Source organism: Ylistrum balloti, unplaced genomic scaffold, assembly GCF_031769215.1.
Source record: "Ylistrum balloti isolate Yb309-2 unplaced genomic scaffold, AGI_CSIRO_Ybal_v1 Utg370910, whole genome shotgun sequence".
Lineage (NCBI taxonomy): Eukaryota > Metazoa > Mollusca > Bivalvia > Pectinida > Pectinidae > Ylistrum > Ylistrum balloti.
Genome location: NW_026782516.1, coordinates 620,947 through 643,924, shown reverse-complemented (window position 1 = coordinate 643,924; position 22,978 = coordinate 620,947). Strand labels below are relative to the sequence as shown.

Genomic DNA, 22,978 nt, shown 5'->3' with positions numbered 1-22,978 from the left:
GTTGGATATCTCCATTCAGCTGTCTGGCTTTCCGAATAAATCGGAAATGAATACCGGAGACACCAAGAGAAAAAATCATGACATCTCAAGTCTCATTTCAAGAATGGGTAGAAATAAGATAATCCAAAAGAGCACAATTCCTGCATATTCTAATTCATTTGAGAAGTAACAAGACATTTGATTGGTTAATGAAAACAATTTGCGACACTTTAACCTCGATATGTCATCCATGAAATTCAAAGTAATGACAGTACTGTCTGTGAAAGTGCAGAGAAAGAATGTCTGCTGTATCTCACTGCGTTTCGTAAGCGATAGCTAGATTTGAGACCTCGAACAGTAGACATGGATCCGTACTCATATGACCCTGGCTGTTGCGGGGATGTAAAAAAATAATAACACTACAGACCCTGGCATGCACCTTAGGTTTCTCAATTTGGAACGTGACATTACCAAGATTTACTTAGTTGGTGTGGTCGATGAAAAAGATGGCGCACGTATACCTTTCCAGAAGAGTCATACTGCAAGACATACAATATACAACCAGCTGCGGTAATATTCCATAGTACAAGCATGCAACAGAACTTTCTTGGTCTTATTAGTGAATAAATCGGTTATTTAAACTTAAATTAGACATTATTCATTAAACATTGATGTACATCAAAGTAACCGATTAGATCACTTCTTTGTAGTGGGTTTTTGAGCATGACCAAGACCATACTCCAGAAAACATGAGAGAGTGCTCACAACATTGAGCACAGACTTTTCGTGAATATGATTTGAGCGCGAGAATGAATAGGCGAATACAAAACTTGAATTTTGAGCACGAAACCTTGAGTTTGAGCATGAGAATGGCTTGGTGAATACGGACCCTGGTCTTATTCCCCTTGTACTTTTTCAGTAGTTTTCCTGTTAATCTTTTTTTCATTTGCCATAGGTTTATCGAAGTTCTCTACTTGTTTTTTTTTATATTTACCTACATTGTGATCACGATGGACTCCTTCCCTCTTAAGTATTTATGTCAGATGGCTAAAAGGACGATGTCCTGTTGTGTTGTTTCCTTTTCTATATCTACTTCCTAAAACTAGTGTAAATATATTGCACAGTTGAGTCGACAGATGCATTTTGTCAGTATTTCGGCATTGCCAGGCTGTAAGTTTCGATGGTGGCTGATGGTGAGAGGAGAGGAGGGCGGTTTTATGCTCATTCTGATGATCTCATCGAACATAATTTGCTTCACAAACTTTGTCTTCTTCCATGCTCTTTAATAAGGATATCACTTAACTGTTACAATGCAGAATTCGACATTATAGTATAACAAAGATAAGCTTTACTTATTCCGAAATCGCAGGTATGATTGAGATAAACTTTGAAATCGAAACATGCGTGACCTATCTATAATCGATACAAACAGATGTGAACACTGTAATTTCACTACAAAATACAAGATGATTTTCTAAACTATCCATTTGTAAAACAACCATTAAGGATTAGCCGGTCTAAGTTACTAAATCCGCGCCTAAGGGTTCACTGACATTAGAATATATGTTTCGTCCTACACTAATGCTTAAGGAGTATCATTAACGGTTTTACTGGATTTAAATCAACACACGGCGGAACCCTATCCTCTAATTACCAGTAGTTTGGCTTGACATTCTTACCAAATGTTTCCGAATCAATAAGAATCATTCAATTACTTGTAAATTTCAAGACTAATTATAGTTTAGGATCAGAGGCCATTTACCAATGCTTTCTCCTTCTGGCTGCCCTTTGTCACACTACATAAAAAGACAGTAACTCTAACGCGAAGAATCAATGTCTTTAACATTGACTGCCTCAAAATATCTTTATCTTCAATCCCTATTGTCATGCCAATTACAAGTTATAAATGTAAAGATATCACAGCGTTTAAAAGAAGTTAAACTCCATCAAAAGGCTAGAAGTTCTTATAACGCCCGTGTACTATTATACACGAATTCGCCTCATGTTCATTTCGCTCTCTAGGGATCAAATAAAAAAAAACGCTATGCGAGTGTAACAAATTAACAAATTTTTGCCCCCACCATGAATTTGCACTCTCTGTCCAGGAACGAAAATGGTGAAAATAAAACGGGGCGAAAATTTCAGGTATACATTACATATGTATGCTCCATACAAACCTTCACCACATATCAAAAGCATTTTAGTAAAAGCTTAAGATTATCGTGCTTTATAAAGTACTCAATATTCATTTGCGAGTCACTTGTACTTTATCGTAGCAACTTAGCAGCTGAATTGGTTGTTGTAGAGATAAAAACGAAAGTAAATGAAGAACTAGAATAATTCAGCACTAAGGAACATGAGATCCAGATTTATCCAATACAATACATTTTATTTTTGAGACGCTCTAACGCCCGTGTGCATTTTCTTTCCAAGACTGGCTACAAGCCCCGAAGTTTTTGCAATAAATGGCGTTTCTAAATTGTTTACAAAAACTTGAGGGCTGATAATCTCCACCCAGTTTGAAAATTTGTCTAGAATCAGACAGATATGAGAGACCATGATTATAAAGCTCAATTTTGTATCTAATTCCAATATTCCAGAGAGGGGCCAGTCTAGTTCTCTTTCTATAGATACAGACATGACTGTTTATCGATAGTGCAGACAGCAATGTGGTAATGTCATGGATATGTAGGTTATCCATTTAATATCTAGACAAAACAATACATTTATCATTCGTCAGGGAATCGGAGAGATTCCATGGAGACTTAATCATTAGGTCTGCTAAAAACTAATAATGGCAAAAGGGTCGCTTTGATGTTAACATCATTTAATTCAAACGAAATACGAACGAAAAGGCTTACACGAATGTAGAAGTAGGTCTCTATCGAACGCAGTGCCGCATTCAATTGTCTGGGCTTTGATTTGGCCTACTGTTTCCAGAGACAATGTATAATGGTTCCGGCAGAGAGTGATTGGGTTTGGGACGTGTGCCTTACCGTATGGTCACCAGTTGTCACGGCACATCAATCAGACCCAAGTACAAAGCTGAGAACAGTGAGATTTGCTGGCAATACTGACAATACTGACAATTACATAATACTCTCACTTGTGTCCATCTTTGGAAAATACACACTGTGGTTACGTCTGTGGAATATCACAACATATATTAACATATTAATTTAGATGAACTGAAATAAATAAACAACAACGCTTTACTAATGTAAAGCAGATTTAATTTTACCTCCTTAACACATCATACCAGTGTAGGAAATGATTGATATAATGTTTGCATAGCGGTATTAGTACACGTCTCCATCTACATTCTTACGTTTGTTTACACCGATTTAGAGTTACATACATACCCTACTTTAAGATTTCTACCTCATCGTGCTCAAATGAATGTCCAAAAACGTCAAATTTTATTTTTCTAAGATTTCATTTATAATTTAGCATGTTCTTCATTTTTTTATATATATTTCTACTTTTAAATTTCTTATCTCTATTCAAATGCGTATATTGATAGTATAATTTTAGGAAATAGTTGGACGGTAGCCTGTGGTGTTTGAGATTCGAAGGCTTTCAGTCAAAATTGAATATTGTGCTTAAAATTGTAAAAAGAGAGGTAAGATTAATAAAAACTGAAAACATTCTTATCGAGTTATCCATTACATTGAGATTTAAAAGCCGTATGTTTATCATTTCTGTGGTTTGATATCTAATTTGACCGACATAAAATTCCTATGGTTTCTTTCTAGATTTTCATAAAAAGTGTCCATCAGAGGTAATGAATAGTAATGAATCAACTGTATGATAAAGCTTTATTCCTATACTCGATCTATTTCCTATTTAATACTGAAGTATATTATTAAATTGTGTCTGTTATAAGATTATGAAATCTATAAGAGTTGGCGTGCTACTGATGCGGGTTATTGCGCAACAGAAATCCACGTGCATTTTGATAGCACATGCATAGTAGTTTTTACCGATTCTGAGTACACCTGAAATCCACGTGCATTTTGATAGCACATGCATAGTAGTTTATATCGATTCTGAGTACACCTGAAATCCACGTGCATTTTGATAGCACATGCATAGTAGTTTATATCGATTCTGAGTACACCAGAAATCCACGTGCATTTTGATAGCACATGCATAGTAGTTTATATCGATTCTGAGTACACCAGAAATCCACGTGCATTTTGATAGCACATACATAGTATTTTATATCGATTCTGAGTAGAGACGTATCCACGATATCCCTGTCAATTGTGAGCACTTTGCAGGACTAACGAGTGTCATCTCTATATTCAGTTAGGGCTCTTAGTATATGAATGAAACTGATACGAATAAAAACTAATCGATTGTAAGTTTGGTGATGAATATATGCACATTGAAATCCATGCCGTTTATACACCACTACATCTTACTTACGATAAGTCTATATGTCCATTAGTTATGTAACAGTGAAATGTGTGTGGTGTTTCTGGCTGGGACAGTTCTGTGCTCGTAACCTTTATCTTTCAGAACGAATTGCAACGCACCAGTATGTTGTGTGCAAACCGTTATTGCCCGTAATCCACATTTCGTAACGTGATTAAAGTTTTATGGCAGCGATTTTGTACTGAATAATTCACACAGCAGGATTTCTCATCGCATCTTAATCCTTAGGAAAGAAGTCCGTCAGTAGAAACCTACGCTCTTGAATATTTCATACGGGGATGACTTAAAAGCAAAGTTGCGGCTGTCCGATGGATAATTTATTGGACGTATACATAGAAGCAATTACTATGTTACGGTGCGGGTTACTTGTTGGCTCCAATCAGCATTAATGGACGGAGACGTCCGTCAGTCTCCACATCGACAGACATCCATATCTTTCTCAAGTACACCAACTTTTTCTGTTACGAAGATATGAACATTTCTGAAATTCCACACCAAATCATTTTCTTATTTTTGCCAATGTAAATATACCTTTATGCCTGACGCATGTTAGAAGGAGTGAGTACACATCTTTATATAACATCTTTATCACAACAGATGTCTTTATGAAACAACATGTTACTTTTTATCCATTCGCTAGACTTTTTAAATACGCTTCTCAGAATGTGTATGAAATAACTACCCGTCAGCTTTAATAGTGCTGAAAATATCGCTTATTCAGTTTCACGGAGTTCTATATCTGATTTCGTTTTTTTTTTTTTTTTTGTCAACAATTTAATTCATTAATCGGTAAAATTTGAATATGTTCATTAATCAGCATGGTATGATAAAACAGGATCACTTTAATTTTAGTTGAACGTGGTGACCTATAAACGTATTACGGAATGACTCTCGTGTAAGACGCTGCTTTTTCTACGTGTAGGGTGGTAAAGTAACGATACAGGTAGTTCAGGTGTAAAAATTATACATATGAATTCATACAGAACCATCTCGTGCAGTACGGTCATCAGTGCTAAGTACGTTTCATAGTTACCTGTTACCATCTTGTGTGCTTGTTTTTTATAATCTGTTTACCATCTCATCACAGTATTGTTGACCTTAGTGTACATAGGGTTATAGTACGGCCGAAACTGTCGTTAGATTCTTTACCATCTCGTACACTACGTACGTCAATGCTGATAACGATCCACTCTGGTCATTTGTCTTATGAAGTGACCGTGTTGTCATCGAAACATCAAGGTTGGATCTTCTATCAATTGCGCTAGGAGAGAACTTCTTTTCTTTATACAGTAAGGCAGTTGAAAGCATTATTGTAATATATGTACATCGTTGTATTTAGTCTTACCTTACAAAAACGAGATATACTGTTGCCAGACTAGTGTCTCGTTGATACTTTAAGTATACCGCGACAGACATTGGACTATAATTTTTTCTGTCGCTATTGGTTTCATGATACATTTATCCTTTTTTCTACTATGAAACACAATTTAAAACAGTATCTCGACTTTGCGAGAGAATAAATAGATCCTTCGACAAAATGAATAAAAAACCCCCAAAAAACTAGAGTATCATTACCACACTCCAGCATTTTATATCATTGTGGTATTCAACTGTTCATTGTCTCTAGGCTCGAATTCAAATTTTCTTTATTCGTCCCCACCAATTGCCATTGTCTGTTATGGTTCGAAAGATATATTCACTCTAACATAACAAGAATACTTTTTTTATCCTGCAACTGGCGCTGTCATTGTCGGAATACACCTGTCGACACACATTTATGCTGTATGCGGCAGTGACGGAAAACAGCTGTGTTTTAGCACGTGCATTTATTCAACAGAATTACTCTCTGCATTAACTTAAATATTACGTTTAGAAATATAAATAGTTGTGGAAATAAGTGATTTTCCATGTTGTAACGAACAAAATGATTGATTTCAATTCATAAAATCGCTGTTATATCCGTTGAAGTTTGGAACTATATTTTCCGTGCGGAGCAGTTATTTTGGTGTATGTCATCAGGCAAAAATCTGCTAACGTCGACGTCAGGTAATCAAAGATTAAACACCAAAAGTGCATTATGGCTCCGGGAAGAAAGACGAAAGTAGATCGTCAGAGGCTCTTTTAAGGCACTGACCATGTATTTTCTATATATTGTATCAAACAAACACATCGCATACGATGGTGATGATAGTAGAACGGACAAGTATTAGAAGAAATCGTATTTGAACATTACGTATGACCAAATACTCACAGCACGCGTGAATAACGTCCAGTAATGGTGTCATTATCATGTGATCATTAGACAACAATTCTAGTTGGCGAGGCCCGTTTGGCACCATCATACTGATGGCGTATATATTTAGAGAAACATTTAGAAGTATGGAGGTAAACGTGAGTATTCAATTGCTTAACGCTTTGCACATCCTATTATCAAGTGTCTGCTCCACTCTAACAGCTGTATATAAATAGTACATACCAAGGGGATTTCATTTGAGATAAATACCACTTTGTGTCACTTTCACGTTTCCATCATTAGCTTGCGCAAACACCTCCCTAGAGAATTTACCATATATAAATATTTCAAATACTCTTCTTCGGTACTAAGTTGGTTTAATTTGTCACCTCTAGATAATTATGGTAATCTAGGAATTGCAGATGCTGACTTCGCAAAAGACCGTGAGAGTTTAAAGAAATAATTTCAAGATCGATCTAAGTCCTGCGTTGATTAACAAACTGGAAATGAATATCTAGTATTGACACTGAAGAAAATAATACAAGTTCAAACAGACAATATAACTTTGTCATATGAGAGAGTAACATTACTTGTGTATGATTTTGAGGGTGAATATTTCGCCGTTGTGCCAGTTTGAGCTAGTTCATGGGTATCAAAATTCGTACATATCTATGAAGTAGTGTCCGTGTATACAAGCACAACAGAGATATTCATTCATTGCAGAAACATTCATTATATTGCGAACTTAAATCCCCCGCGAATATTACAAACCTAACAGTAAATGTTAATACAAGTCAGTGAAATTTTGAGATATATACTTGCGCCATTTGAGGATTTGAGATGCATGCCGGGATCGATATGAAGAATAAAAATGACATAAGATACAAGGACGATGTAGAATTTTAAATTCAATATGCGAAAACAGCACAAGAAACAAATAAAGAAAACTGAATTATCCTAATAAAGTAATGTGCTCTGAACGTTTCTTCATTTTCACCTTCATACATTATAGAACTAACCTTCAGAAACGACATGAGTGATTATTGATCTACAACATTACAAAGAATAATGCACTCTAACTTAGCTTTATTCACATGATAGTGTTATATATAGGATATTTTGTAATCAGACGCTCCATTTTCAATGATCGAATATTTTTCACTGTACTTTGTATTTTTTCATACAGGATATTGACAGTAGTTTATTGTATCCATTCCTGACTATGAGGATGAGTTTGTGCGCATAACTTCCGGTCAACAGGATCCTTGGATTTCCTGCGAGAGTTGAGGTTTTATGAAACTGCTGTTTTATCGTGTTTTTCTCTGAACTTTTCATGTTCAATTAATCCCTTTCTTCTCTCATAGATTTATGTAACACTGTATTTATATAGATATGTTTTGTGGACATTTCAGGATGTGTTATCTTGTCGGTAAGTCAGACACTGAGGAGAACTATAGCCCGAAGTCGGTAATGTCTGTATCAATATCACTTTGGTAGACAATTTATGACTATGTTTGAAGTAAATACATTCCATGTCAAGTAGAATACACATTTTCGTGTGGGTAAACCAAACAATACATTGTTGATTGAAATGGGTAAACCAACAATACATTTCCTGTCAAGCTAGGTAAGCAAACAATATATTGTTCATCAAGCTAGGTAAACAAACAATACATTGTTCATCAAGCTAGGTAAACAAACAATACATTGTACATCACGCTAGGTAAGCAAACAAAACATTGTTCATCAAGCTAGGTAAACAAACAATTCATTGTTCGTCAAACTGGGTAAACCAATAAAACATTGTTTGTCGAGCTAGGTAAACCAAACAACACATTGCACGTCTAGCTGGATAAACCACCAAAATGTTGATACAAAATGGGGTCTAGCTTGGTGATGATAAAATTGCTACCTTGTCACTGGGTGTCGTTGATGTATCGTTATCTAGCACAGCTGTTAACTCCTCGTGATGTCTATCTTGACATAAAGACATTGATCTATAGCGAAATGAAGGCATGATCTCCCTGTAGATATATAAAAATTACACTTATTACATGTTGCTTCTGGTAATACTATCTCCTAGTAGTGTGTGATGCGGTATTGTCAGATTAGCAATGTGCAAAACACTAATTCATCTGTGACGATTTGAAAAGTCAATTCAATCGTGGTGATGAACGTAATCAACAATACGCTGAACAAATTATAGCGATCGGCTGGCAGAGGAAACAATGTTATAATTTTGCAGAAGATTTGTGAATTACGGAAAAATCAGCGTCCCTGAAGGCACTTTGAAATTCGATTAAAACGATATGATATCCTTCAAGTTAATGGAAGGTAGCGAGATATACCTTTATTACGATGTGATCGATCATTTGTATAGCTTAGACATACAGAAGTGAAATAAGACTATAAGGTCCGAGTTGTGGTCAGTGGAAACATGAGACATGTTTTTGAAGATACATTGTGTCGCCTTCTGTTGATGAATCCTATTACATAATCTTATGTTTATAACGCTATGATTGATAAAAACAATTTAAAAACAACTGCAAGAGAATGTTGGATTAAGGGCGTAATTATAATGTTAATTGAATAACAAAAAACGTTAAAATGTTTGTAAACCAGTTCTCCTATCAATTTGTTTAGCTCATCGGTATATAATAATAATAGTGTGAAACTAAAAGATTTTTATGAACCTAGGATAGTAAAAATATTTTAATGTGGGTATATGATATTGTATATTGAAAGCATTGTATGCCAGAAAATGGAATATATCTCGACCGTATATATACATCACACAACAAAAAGCGCGGCATCAAATTCAGATCTATTACATTAGGAAATGTTAGGTTAGATTACCAAATTTCCTTATCCATATTTACAACACTGATCTGAACATTGTGTTCAGTTTGCTTTTAGCATCAAAACATCAGAGGGTTTTCATTGATTTTCAAACCCACAAGCTTTTCTCGAAAATGTTCATGGGGTACATTAAGTGCGGAAACACGTTGTCCTTTCGTTAACTGGTTCGGAGTGTATTTGGTTCAGTAAATTATCCTAAAACTCGAAAATAATACGCAGTTAATGAAAATGCATGTTGAATTATGTACGAAAAACAGAATTATTTCCAGCACTGACTTGTACCTGACGTCAACTTGCCTTTGAGTTGTTAGAACATTTAGTCTAATGACGCGTTTGTGACGACATTGTTACTGGCCTTTACAGAAAAACATGTCGGAGGTTCCGATATCGAAGAATATTACCGAATTGTCTGTTATCACCAATATGCTGGGACACCGGGAAATTGATGAGCTTTATTGTTTATTAATTCTCCCAACTATTTGATTTTATAAACATTGACAGTCTTTACGTGTGTTTAAGACGCAAACTAAAATAGCAACTTATTTTGAAAATTAGAATGTCAGTCTGCCTGTCTCGTTGGATAACAATTGTCATGTTATAAAGAGCAACGACATTGAATTCCCTTGCTAAATTAAAAAGAATGAATTAATTTTTGTTAAATTCTGACTGCTCAACATCCAGGAAATATCTGTGAAACACTGCTGATGAACATTCAGTCTCCGAGGTTTACCGTAACCATTTCTTAATGCATACGAAAACTTGCACTTTAGAAACATGCATATGTATTTAAAACTCTTCTGAAATTACCCAGGAGTAGTGAACATCCTCTTTGATTTTCATCAGTTTCACAATTTATATCTGAAGTATCATCGACGGTTCCTAGAAGGACAAAACAGCCGTAAGATGCAGTGTAATTCATTACATGGCTCTATCTAACTCTGTATCGGAAGATGTTGTTCACTTGCGTGTCTTATACAATCTTATTAAGCGGAAATGTAATTTCCATAATTCCATGACCTTATAGTCATCTATTTTTAATCAGTCTCTTCTGACTATGTAACGGAATTACATATTAAATTAAGTTTTACGTTCAGTTCAGAAAATGTTACTCGTAAATCTTTCATTAAAATGAATAACAGCCATATGATAGATCGATTTTTTGTTAATATTTTGTTGGTAATTCAATTATCATTTTTGTATCAGTTATTATGTTTCATGCTTTTTAGGGGACATAATATAGTTATTTCTTATTGGTCATTGGTTTGTATAGTGATTCAATGACCATTACTCCTGTTTTAGCTTTCTGATATTCCTAATACAAGGGGTGGAAATATCAATATGACAGATGCAGTCGATGAAACATAAGACTCTTCGGGATCTTCAAGAGGGATAATTCTCTTCTGAGAATGCGCGTTATTATTTTTGCATATGTCAATGATACAGGATACATAAACTATACGTTTCATATGGGATTTCATGGAAGTTTTTATTATTACGAATATGCGTTAAAAACGAAAAATTCACGATTAGGTTAATGCTGTCTCATATGAAATGAAAACAAAGTGAATAAGAAAAATTACATTTTGACAGCTTTCAACGTAAAACCGCAGGGGGTAAGGTAACGTCGTTTTTCCATATTATGATATCAGTCGATTTCAGACGGTGATACACATTGTACTCACAAATATTTAACATGTGTGAATTCCATGGATAACAGACATATTTTTTGATAAAGAGTCTTAGTGTTGGGTAAAAAGGAAAATTTTTTTTTCATTTAGTTCTTAGAATATAATATCACTCTAATTTTCAAAATTGTGAAACTTAGTATCAACATTTTGTTTATATATATCTATGATAAAAGTCATCTTTTAAACTAGATTATTTTTCTATAAGTTGGCAGTGTAACTTTTTATTTACGGTATATTGCCCTATACGTTAGATAGATGAGACTCTCGAGAGTCTACAACCTTTAAGGCGATTTTTGATTCCGTATGTAAAATAATTTGTACAGATGTTACGATCACGTTATTACAGAAAAGATGTTTTGGAGTAGCGGTGCGGGAACGTTCGATGGATGTGTTACAGAGATAGACTGTGTATTCTCAAGCATGCCCAGCACGTCGCCGCAGCAGGTACCACGTCACGTGACATATTATGTACCGATACCGACTTATCGGACTTGGAGCAAGGGAAAACCTTTAGATCCGGGCATATTTAGAAACACAAAATATTAGATCCGTCCATCACGGCTGATGCTCATTTCGGATAAAGGTTATTTGGGATAAAATCCAAAGTTTCGCGTTAATCGAAAAAATTCACCCATTACGAAGAAAGATTTTCAAAGGGGATATCATTATCAAATACGAACACGTTTCCGTCAAAACGTTTTGTGAATTATAATTATCCTGCAGTATTGCAGCTTTGTCTCCAGACCTGCGTAATCGAAATATGCACGAGTTTGATAAACCACTCTATACATATGACTATTTTCCATCACTAAATTCAAACTTTAATTTCTTCTATATTTACGTTATTATCAAAAATACATTTTCGAGTGGTTCCCAAGTCATGAATATGCTTGTTTCCTGAGTCTGTGTCATCCTTGGTTTTCGAAGTATCTATTACTATACCACTTCTGCCCCTAAGTGAGTAATTGTAAAGGAAAAATAATGTTTTGGAGTTAAAAAGAGACATCAACGGTCTTTCCTGGAAACGATTATACACGGAAAGGTGTAAGATTTTCAATACTCTAAGAAATCTTGTACTCACCACACAGAAATCATGTACTCACTAGATAGAAATCGTGTACTCACCAGATAGAAATCGTGTACTCACCAGACAGAAATCATGTACTCACTAGATAGAAATCGTGTACCCACTAGATAGAAATCGTGTACTCACCAGACAGAAATCGTGTACTCACTAGATAGAAATCATGTACTCACCAGACAGAAATCGTGTACTCACCAGACAGAAATCGTGTACTCACTAGATAGAAATCGTGTACTCACCAGACAGAAATCGTGTACTCACCAGATAGAAATCGTGTACTCACCAGACAGAAATCGTGTACTCACCAGACAGAAATCGTGTACTCACTAGACAGAAATCGTGTACTCACCAGATAGAAATCGTGTACTCGCCAGATCGTGTACTCGCCAGATAGAAACCGTGTACTCACTAGATAGAAATCGTGTACTCACCAGATAGAAATCATGTACTCACTAGACAGAAATCGGGTACTCACCAAATAGAAATCATGTACTCACCAGATAGAAATCGTGTACTCACCAGACAGAAATCGTGTACTCACTAGACAGAAATCGTGAACTCACCAGATAGAAATCGTGTACTCACTAGATAGAAATCATGTACTCGCCAGATCGTGTACTCGCCAAATAGAAATCGTGTACTCACTAGATAGAAATCGTGTACTCACCAGATAGAAATCATGTACTCACTAGACAGAAATCGGGTACTCACCAGATAGAAATCATGTACTCACCAGATAGAAATCGTGTACTCACCAGACAGAAATCGTGTACTCACTAGACAGAAATCGTGTACTCACCAGATAGAAATCGTGTACTCACTAGATAGAAATCATGTACTCACTAGATAGAAATCGTGTACTCACCAGACAGAAATCGTGTACTCACCAGATAGAAATCGTGTACTCACTAGATAGAAATCGTGTACTCACCAGATAGAAATCGTGTACTCACTAGATAGAAATCGTGTACTCACCAGACAGAAATCCTGTACTCACCAGATAGAAATCATGTACACACCAGATAGAAATCGTGTACTCACCACATAGAAATCGTGTACTCACCGGACATCAATCGTGTACACACCAGACATAAATCGTGTACTCACCAGACAGAAATCGTGTACTCACCGGACATAAATCGTGTACTCACCAGACATAAATCGTGTACTCACCAGACAGAAATCGTGTACTCACCGGACATAAATCGTGTACTCACCAGATAGAAATCGTGTACCCACCAGACAGAAATCGTGTACTCACCGGACATAAATCGTGTACTCACCAGACAGAAATCGTCTACTCACCGGACATAAATCGTGTACTCACCAGACATAAATCGTGTACTCACCACATAGAAATCGTGTACTCACTAGACAGAAATCATGTACTCGCCAGATAGAAATCGTGTACTCACTAGACAGAAATCGTGTACTCACCAGATAGAAATCATGTACTCACTAGATAGAAATCATGTACTCACTAGACAGAAATCGTGTACTCACCAGATAGAAATCATGTACTCACTAGATAGAAATCGTGTACTCACCAGACAGAAATCGTGTACTCACTAGATAGAAATCGTGTACTCACCAGATAGAAATCGTGTACTCACTAGACAGAAATCGTGTACTCACTAGACAGAAATCGTGTACTCACTAGACAGAAATCGTGTACTCACTAGACAGAAATCGTGTACTCACCAGACAGAAATCGTGTACTCACCAGATAGAAATCGTGTACTCACCAGATAGAAATCGTGTACTCACCAGATAGAAATCGTGTACTCACCAGACAGAAATCGTGTACTCACCAGATAGAAATCGTGTACTCACCAGATAGAAATCGTGTACTCACCAGACAGAAATCGTGTACTCACTAGATAGAAATCGTGTGCTCACCAGATAGAAATCATATACTCACTAGACAGAAATCGTGTACTCACTAGACAGAAATCGTGTACTCACCACACAGAAATCATATACTTACTAGACAGAAATCGTGTACTCACCAGACAGAAATCGTGTGCTCACCAGATAGAAATCATATACTCACTAGACAGAAATCGTGTACTCACTAGACAGAAATCGTGTACTCACTAGATAGAAATCATGTACTCACTAGATAGAAATCGTGTACTCACTAGACAGAAATCGTGTACTCACTAGACAGAAATCGTGTACTCACCAGACAGAAATCGTGTACTCACCAGACAGAAATCGTGTACTCACCAGACAGAAATCATATACTCACTAGGCAGAAATCGTGTACTCAACAGACAGAAATCGTGTACTCACCAGACAGAAATCGTGTACTCACCAGACAGAATTCATATACTCACTAGACAGAAATCGTGTACTCACCAGATAGAAATCGTGTGCTCACCAGATAGAAATCATATACTCACTAGACAGAAGTCGTGTACTCACTAGACAGAAATCGTGTACTCACCAGACAGAAATCGTGTACTCAATAGATAGAAATCGTGTACTTTCCAGATAGAAATCGTATGCACACCAGATAGAAATCGTGTACTCACTACACAGAAATCGTGTACTCACCAGACAGAAATCGTGTACTCACCAGATAGAATCGTGTACTCACCAGACAGAAATCGTGTACTCACCAGACAGAAATCGTGTACTCACCAGACAGAAATGGTGTACTCACTAGATAGAAATCGTGTACTCACCAGACAGAAATCGTGTACTCACCAGACAGAAACCATGTACTCACTAGACAGAAATGGTGTACTCACCAGACAGTAATCTTGTACTTACCAGACAATAATCTTGTACTCACTAGACAGAAATCGTCTACTCACTAGATAGAAATAGTGTACTCACCAGATAAAGAAAATGTATCTATCAGCTGACGTTATTTTGTTATCTGACAATTGTGACGCCATCAACGTCAGATTAATTATCTAGATGATAGGATACATATAAAAGGAAACACATATCATGTATGATAAACCAGATTTAGAAAACGACAAGATGACGTCATCAGAATATTACTAATCACTACGGGTAGTTGTAGTGATACCCTTACTTCATACCATACGTAACTTGATACCTAATTAAGAATGAAACTCAGTTACCGTCCTAAAATGAATGATGCATTTTCTTTTTAAATTTGAACACGTTGGAGAGTCTTAGAAGGATAAGACAGTTGTATGACGCAGTTTGTTTTATCACTTTATTACTTGACAGTACTGTTACATACACATGCAGTGGTGTTAATGCCTTTGATGAAACATTTCAACAAATGTATTCTTTTGACTATATTTGTTTTCACAGAGAAAGTGAAGACGTTAAGATTGGATGCAACAAGTGAGAAAATTGCCAGCAGTTACATAGTTGTCACAAGACAGACGAAACCTTTATGCTATTTATAAGGAAAGTAGTCATTTTTGGCGTCACAGATTCTTCTGATAAATAGCGTGGAGGTGAAAACTGGCGTAGAATGCTTTCGAAATTGGTATTCTTCTCGTAGGATTACCACATTTAATTATAATATAAGCCACAGTCCAACAAACACACTACACCACCTAGTATGGTTATAACACCTTGTTTTCATTAACACGCACCTGCAGCAACAACTACATAGATAGCAATGTGAAGCTCTCCTTCAATTATCATAATTGCAGTTTGTTGCATCTTATGCCAATATTGATTACTAGTCAATCTTTCTCATAAACGTTATAACTGAGTTAACAAAATAAAGATAATTTGAAATTAACTTTCACCAATACACAAACCTTTTGAACAAAATCTTTGAAAATTAGTTAAAATGTCACATTGGATATTTTCAGCAGTTCCTCCGCACAGAAGTTATTCTTCTTTGATTGCATTCCTGTATCGATATATTTCTACATTTGTTTTCTCGCTAGAATCATAAACCAATTCCTAGTCGTTATAAACCTATATATTTCAAGAACGTATAGACAGGTCCTGAAATCAAGGTGCCGAGTGTATCGATCGAGTAAGAACATTCTCGTCGTGACAGAGCAGGCTTAGCGCGTTTTTTGTTAGTCGTCTGGGGACACTTTGCTATACAAGACCTCCATCTTCAGTTTTTCTTTGACCATTGGAGAATGTGTAGATAGCGATGGCATAGAGCTGACCTCTGTTCCATTTCGAATGATCAGTGTCCTCCGACGTTGACCTTTATCGCACTGGAACACCGACAGGAACCCTTTCCTGAAATTCTTGTTCATAAAGCAATACGTTATAGGATGAATAAAGCAGGACGTGTACGCCAGCAGTTGTATCAACGACCATCCTAATGCTGACATACGCTCGTGTATGGTAGGATAATCCGCAATCATCCAAGTGTTTATTACATATAACGGCGTCCAACACATGAAGTATTCCATTACTATCACTACCAACATTCTGATGACGCGTTTCCGGTTTGATACATTGGTATGTGGGTTTATCTGTCTCAAACTAACATGCCCGCCTGTCGTATAGTCAGAACCGTTGCCCATACTCTTCAAGGAACGCAGTTCTGATTCGCTGTTGCTAGACGTTCTGCTGAATCCAACGAAGCGTTGAGGGGTTGATAACTCTGCAGAAAGAAATGTTGTCAAATCTTATTTAATGATTACAATCCGTGTTAATACACCCAGTCCCAGCCCTCAATAAGAAAGATTGTGTTTCTAGAAAATTCAACATTTAAGGTGATCTATTGAACCAATCATCGTTGCCCTATCTACGAGGAACTCTGCATAGTGACATAATCATAATTGCATATATGTTATATATCATTAATAAATATGTAACAGAGTGAAAAAGAAGGACATTCATTTGTCTTCATGAAATGTTCTTATTCAAAACCATCATTCAGTCTGTCGTTAAAAAAGTTGTATTAATTCATGTACAACTAGTATATCAAACTGTTGGACAGCTGTTTCAAGGATTAGTGGAAACCAAAGATATCTTTTAAATTTACCTAGGGCATTATTTAAACTGTTTAAGAACAGCCCGGAGAGTTAATATAGAAATCAAGTTTTCTTTCTGATGGATATATCAAACGTTCTCTTATATACCGTCATGTGTTTCATGGACCGCTCACTTTTCAGCAAAATATCGAACAGTGAAACACAGACACAGAACTATAAATTAGTTATATAATGACAATCGGAAGTAGATAAAATCTTCGAAGTGCTTGATGAATCTATCTCAACAATGGTGATGATAATGATAAATATTGCTAGGCCATTTAAATGTTACAAACATGATATTATGCTCATAAAGCTTTTCATCAATGTATTAAATGTATATAAGAAGAATTTCTGTTGGAAATTTGTGCTTATACATTGGCATCATCACTTGATACTGATATGATTTAAACAGAATCGTCAAACTTAAGAACTCTTTCAATTGCACATATTCTCAGCTATCGGTGTAACACCTTCATTACGAACGACATGGTGCCGTTCTTGACTTTCTGTAACTTACCACTCGAACTTTGTGTCTGATTGCGTATATCAACCCACAACCTGTGTATGATGAGACCGTAGGCGACGCTCATGACGATGAGAGGAATAACGAGAAGGACAATGACGAGACCTATGGTATAGACAAGCTCGAAGACCAAGTTATCCCAGAGTTCGCGACAGGCATAAGAACCTGTCCTCAGCTTATACAGCTTTGTCCCCAGGGCGATGGGAATCATGATGGTAAGGGCGCCGAGCCAGATAGCCACGATGATCTTGTAGGAATGGGACACTGTCTGCCATCTTCGAGACCGGAGCGGCTGACAGATGGCAAAGTAACGCTCTGATGAGATTGTCACCAATGTGAAGCAGCTTACACCCACCGAGACACCTGCAAAAATACAAAATCATATTCTTAATAATAAAAAATCTAAAATGTTCCCTCTCAATTGTGAAGAGATGCATCCCTTTAAATAACCAGTAGTGTTGTTAAGATATTGCCAATTACTTTCGAATGGATTTTTCTGGTCTTGATTTTGTTTTAGAGAACACTTTAAAATGCCGTTTAGATGGAAATAATATATATAGTATTTATATAATAATGCCAATTTCTATGTCATTGACATTTGACTAACAACAACTGTTCTGAGTACATCTTGACTAAATTAGATGATCCGACCACACTGGGACATCGTAAAGGATTTTCTTGCTGAAGTTTTTGATTCTAGCTGTATGAAGTTACTTCCCTTTAATATTTTTATTTCGACTGAAGTTAATTAGATAAATGATGTTGAGGTCAGTCAGTTTGATAATCAATATTGCCAGAATAAACTATCAATTACTTAAGATTGATATTGACATCCTTTCTATTGTTTTTTTTTTTATAAAATACTTCCTGATCATTGAATAAATGGTTTTGTTAGTTTCCACTTGATTCATTAAAAAGATACTCATATTTTGCAAACAGGTAAAAACACCGGTTAATATGACATTAAAGATGAAGTTATATATATATATATATATATACGTGTTACTGGTTTATTTGTAATAAATCTAATATTGATGACAATAATAGAATAATGAAAAAATAGTAAAAACGATGAAGAAATAGATGGAGCAGTTAATGGGAAGAACTCAATATTTTTGTTTCCTTATATTGCAAGGCGGCAATGAGTGTTGTTTATTCGTAGAACATTCATGTTTGCCCACAACGAATTATGTTTTTGTTAATCTAGACAATGTAATTCTAATCCTATCCTAATGATTTTCTCACTGCTCTTTGCTTATTAAATCGTTCGTCGTTGAATAAAGTTCCAATGCCACCTGCGGAGAAATTTCAATAATATGACCCGTTTGCAAATAGAAATTCTTCTCACGCAAAACAATAAGAGTAGAGCTTTAGAACCCACAGCTCCAAAGCAGATGTTATGAAGGTATTGCACAGTGCCTTCTCAACACATCCTACGTACATTAAACTAGCTTTGTTTCATGATTTTAAAACACCCTTACTACAGAAACCCAGCATATATTCATATCAACGTAGTGACACATTTTAAAATTTCTCGTTGACTTGACTTCTTGACGAGGAGAACTGAATGGTGAATTTATATATATATTATATATACAGTAAATACCAGTAGCACAACAAAAGTATACTTGTCTTGTAGGCATATATAAACTTATATAGTGCATGTCTTGGTCAATACCAGAATAACATTAAACGTATTGGAAATCAATAAATGTATCTGATAATGCACCTGTAAACAGGTGATGCAGGACTGAGTGCAGGGATTAATGGACAAATGTGTTCAGCATAAATCACAATTATACTCGTCAAGTCTACAATAATACTAGCAGTTGATCGATAACGATTTACGAGCTGCAAGCTCTATAATTACAGTATTGGTATACCAAAACCAATATATCGTACTATGATATCTAATACAGATATAAAGAAATACTGTCAAATAATGTTACAAATAACATTATCAGTCAACTTATCAGTTACATAATCTGTTGGCTCAGAATCTATGTTAGGTTTATAGATCGTTAATGACTGATTGAATAGAGCATGAAACGAAACAAGGAAATAAAAATATGATGCAGAATTTGTTGAACAAGCTATTTAAAGTAATATCTGTGAGTTAGTATTGCCTGCAATACGTCAGACTAATGGCAAAGCATTTGAGATAGTAATTATTTGAAAGCATTGTCTAGTTTCAAACTATAACTGCACTCTTTTGTCTGAGAGTGAAATACGAGAATAGAGCGCCGCTGTAATGTTCTGTCAGATACATTTAATTAGTGAATCTTGTTGTTTTTTACAATATAGTTACTTTGTTAAGCCTGATAAGTGTTGGATTATGTAGTTCTACGTTCATGACAGTATTCGATTTGACCATCAGACCGATGCCAATCACAAATGTCCGGAAAGTATACAGAGGAAAAGAGTTTTCATTAGATTAGAATTCGCTGCTTTCCATTTCCGTATTGGTCGTCCTAGAAAAAAAACCTGGTGGATATTTAGCCCCTTTAGGGAAAGATAAACTGATTTCTCTATCTTCGTTATCTAGAATTATTCTGACATAGCCAGGTTCGCTCAAACCTCTTGAGATAACACATTTGACAACCAATGGACCATGTTTTATGTTTTACATAAAACTCCATTCTCTTCATTGTGAATTATAAGTCAGCTTTGTGGATTGGAATGGCATGGGAGTAACTTCAGCTTTGGTATGGACAACACACATGCATGTTCCAGCGAGTCCTACAAACAGATTATATTTTATAGAATGCTTAATAGAATGTCTCCCCTTGAAACATTTGTTTAGTCGATAACAGCTGATTTACAATAATACACGCCAATCTTCATCAGGTGTCTTTTTGACAAATTTTGATTCAACGGAAACAACAAACATCGATCATTTAAGTAGTCAGGCCGATCAATTCAATTTTAACAATATTTTTATAACATCGTGTGCAATATGAATGCCACTATCTGGCTCAATAACCGTAATTTCTAAAATGTTTACAACGCATGTAGTTGGTGAACTGTGAATCATTACTTATGTTCCGTTAGGTTATTAGACATTCGCATCACAAATGTCACTGTACTGGTAAGTGTGTTATAATGTTTGCTTATGCTGAGTGGTCTCAGCGTAGGCGTCCATACAATACAACAAATGTTGCCTTTCTGTCATTGCGACCTTCAAGAATATTAACCAATACAGGAGTCACAATAACACCATCGTACTCCTGACCGATCCTAACAGTGTCAAGGTCTACGGGTCGTGTTTAGATGTGATAAATGTATTTGAATTATAACCAGTTGGCTATCACAACTACAGGAGGAACATTTTCTATATTTTGTAGTGTTATTTTCTGTATTTAGGCATTAGGGACCTATACGATTTCCGGACCGTGAATCTGACTTGGTACCTAAGGCATCAGGTAGCCTCTGATATATTAATGGACGTTAGAAATCTATCATAATTATTAGATCCGATAAGATTTGTGAATATACATTTAGTTGATAGAATGCTTGTTTTTTCTGTATATACTGGAGATAGATATTTATTTTTTTTTATTTAAAACAAGACGAATTTCATGATCTTGTTTGAAGTATACTATACTATTATCATTCTAAAATAATTTTCGAAATGTCGACGAAAATCAACAAAAATTAAAATCTGCACAGTTAGAAGCGGTCCCTAATGTATCTAATTCTTAACTTGTAATGAAATTTGCTATTCACTTGATAATCTTTTGTTCAATCTTCGCGGTTGCTTTTTTTTTAGTCTACTCCTAGGTTATGAAATTTACGTTCTTAGCTTCACTGACAAGTCCTAGAAGGATGGAACAACTGTATGATTCGGTTAAATACATTTTTTGCCTCTGTTGTGTCTAATTTTAGATGTGTATTGCAATTTCCTATTTACTTGTGTGTCTTTTGAACAATTCCCAGATGTTGTTAGTCAATGAAAACGCTCCTTTTAACCACTGATGACGTAGAAGCTCTGCCTACTTTCAAGTCGAATTGTCGGGTAAGGATGTAGACCGATGCATACGAAAAGACTGAACTGTTTCTCAGCGAGTCTCAATTATAGTGTCTATTGATTCTTATTGTACATACCTGGAATTCGTCATATCTGTCTCTAAATAGCAAAGGTATTTATTTACAAAAGTAGACCGATAAACCATGTACAACGGATATCGTGGATAAGCTTCTAGGTGTGACGGGGGACTCATGCGAAGTTGTCAGCACGTTTCTTTCAAATATAGATCGGGTTTAAACCATTCTGCTCATACTAATATAATAAAAGTTAAAGAAAATAGCCCGTGACACATAATTTTCTTAAGTTATGATATTATAATTGAAGTTTATGCTTTGTCTGGGGATATTACTGTTATTTTTTGTATTTCTCGACATTCTGACATTACGGACAAACTCACTTGAAGCGTGAAAAAGTCAATCGGAATTATTTCACCCAGATAATTTTCATCGCACTTTCCACCTTTCATATTTCGATGACACATCAGAGCATGTCGTCATTATGAATTTATCGGATATCGATGTTGATTGTCTCCCTCAAAAAGAAAGATGACCGCCATATTTGAGCTAGCGTCAGAATGATTTTCATGGCATCGAGAGCATGTCGATGATAAGTTCATGAATAGTATCTAATGAAAGAATTCGTTACATAATTATTATTTTAGGGTGTATACTACATGATGCTACAAACTTCAGAATAAATTGTTAATTTGTATCATTCTTTGTTTTAATCTTACATCAAATATCACACAATGTACTAAAACAAAACACAGTTTGTAAAAAGGGAAACAACGGGATTGGCATACAGAATTAGATTCACTGAACATATTATATATGTGTATGTATGTTCTGTTTTTTTTGTGCGGATGAAGCTGGATGTGTTTGTAGCTTGTTAGTTTTTCTGTTGGCTATACTATTGTATACCATGTTCTCATTTGGGAACGTGCTATTTTCACTCGATTGACTAAGATTAACATGGTAGGTGTAAGTCTATATATATATATATATATTGTCTATATACTGAAAATTAGTTGGGGTGATGATTACGTCACTTGTTGGCACTTTCATGTTGGTTTTGTATACTCTTCTATACAAATTACATAAGGAAAGAAAAGTCAACTGGTGCAAACGCATTGATTGATAAGATATGACGAAAAGCGTAAATTGATGACACAAAGCACGCGGTATGTTATTTGCTTGGCA

General features: G+C 35.7%; 1 protein-coding gene across 1 annotated transcript in view; it reads right to left on the bottom strand.

The window, feature by feature from the left end:
• Nucleotides 1-16,311: 16,311 nt before the first annotated feature.
• The window catches only part of LOC132559436 (cholecystokinin receptor type A-like), a 60,362-nt gene continuing 53,695 nt past the window's right edge, over nt 16,312-22,978 (bottom strand). Inside the window, exons 2-3 of the mRNA XM_060224051.1 lie at nt 17,747-18,115; nt 16,312-16,853 (exon numbers count right to left, since the gene is read on the bottom strand). Of these exons, the coding sequence (XP_060080034.1) occupies nt 16,312-16,853; nt 17,747-18,115 (911 nt within the window). The remainder of the gene's footprint in view (nt 16,854-17,746; nt 18,116-22,978) is intronic.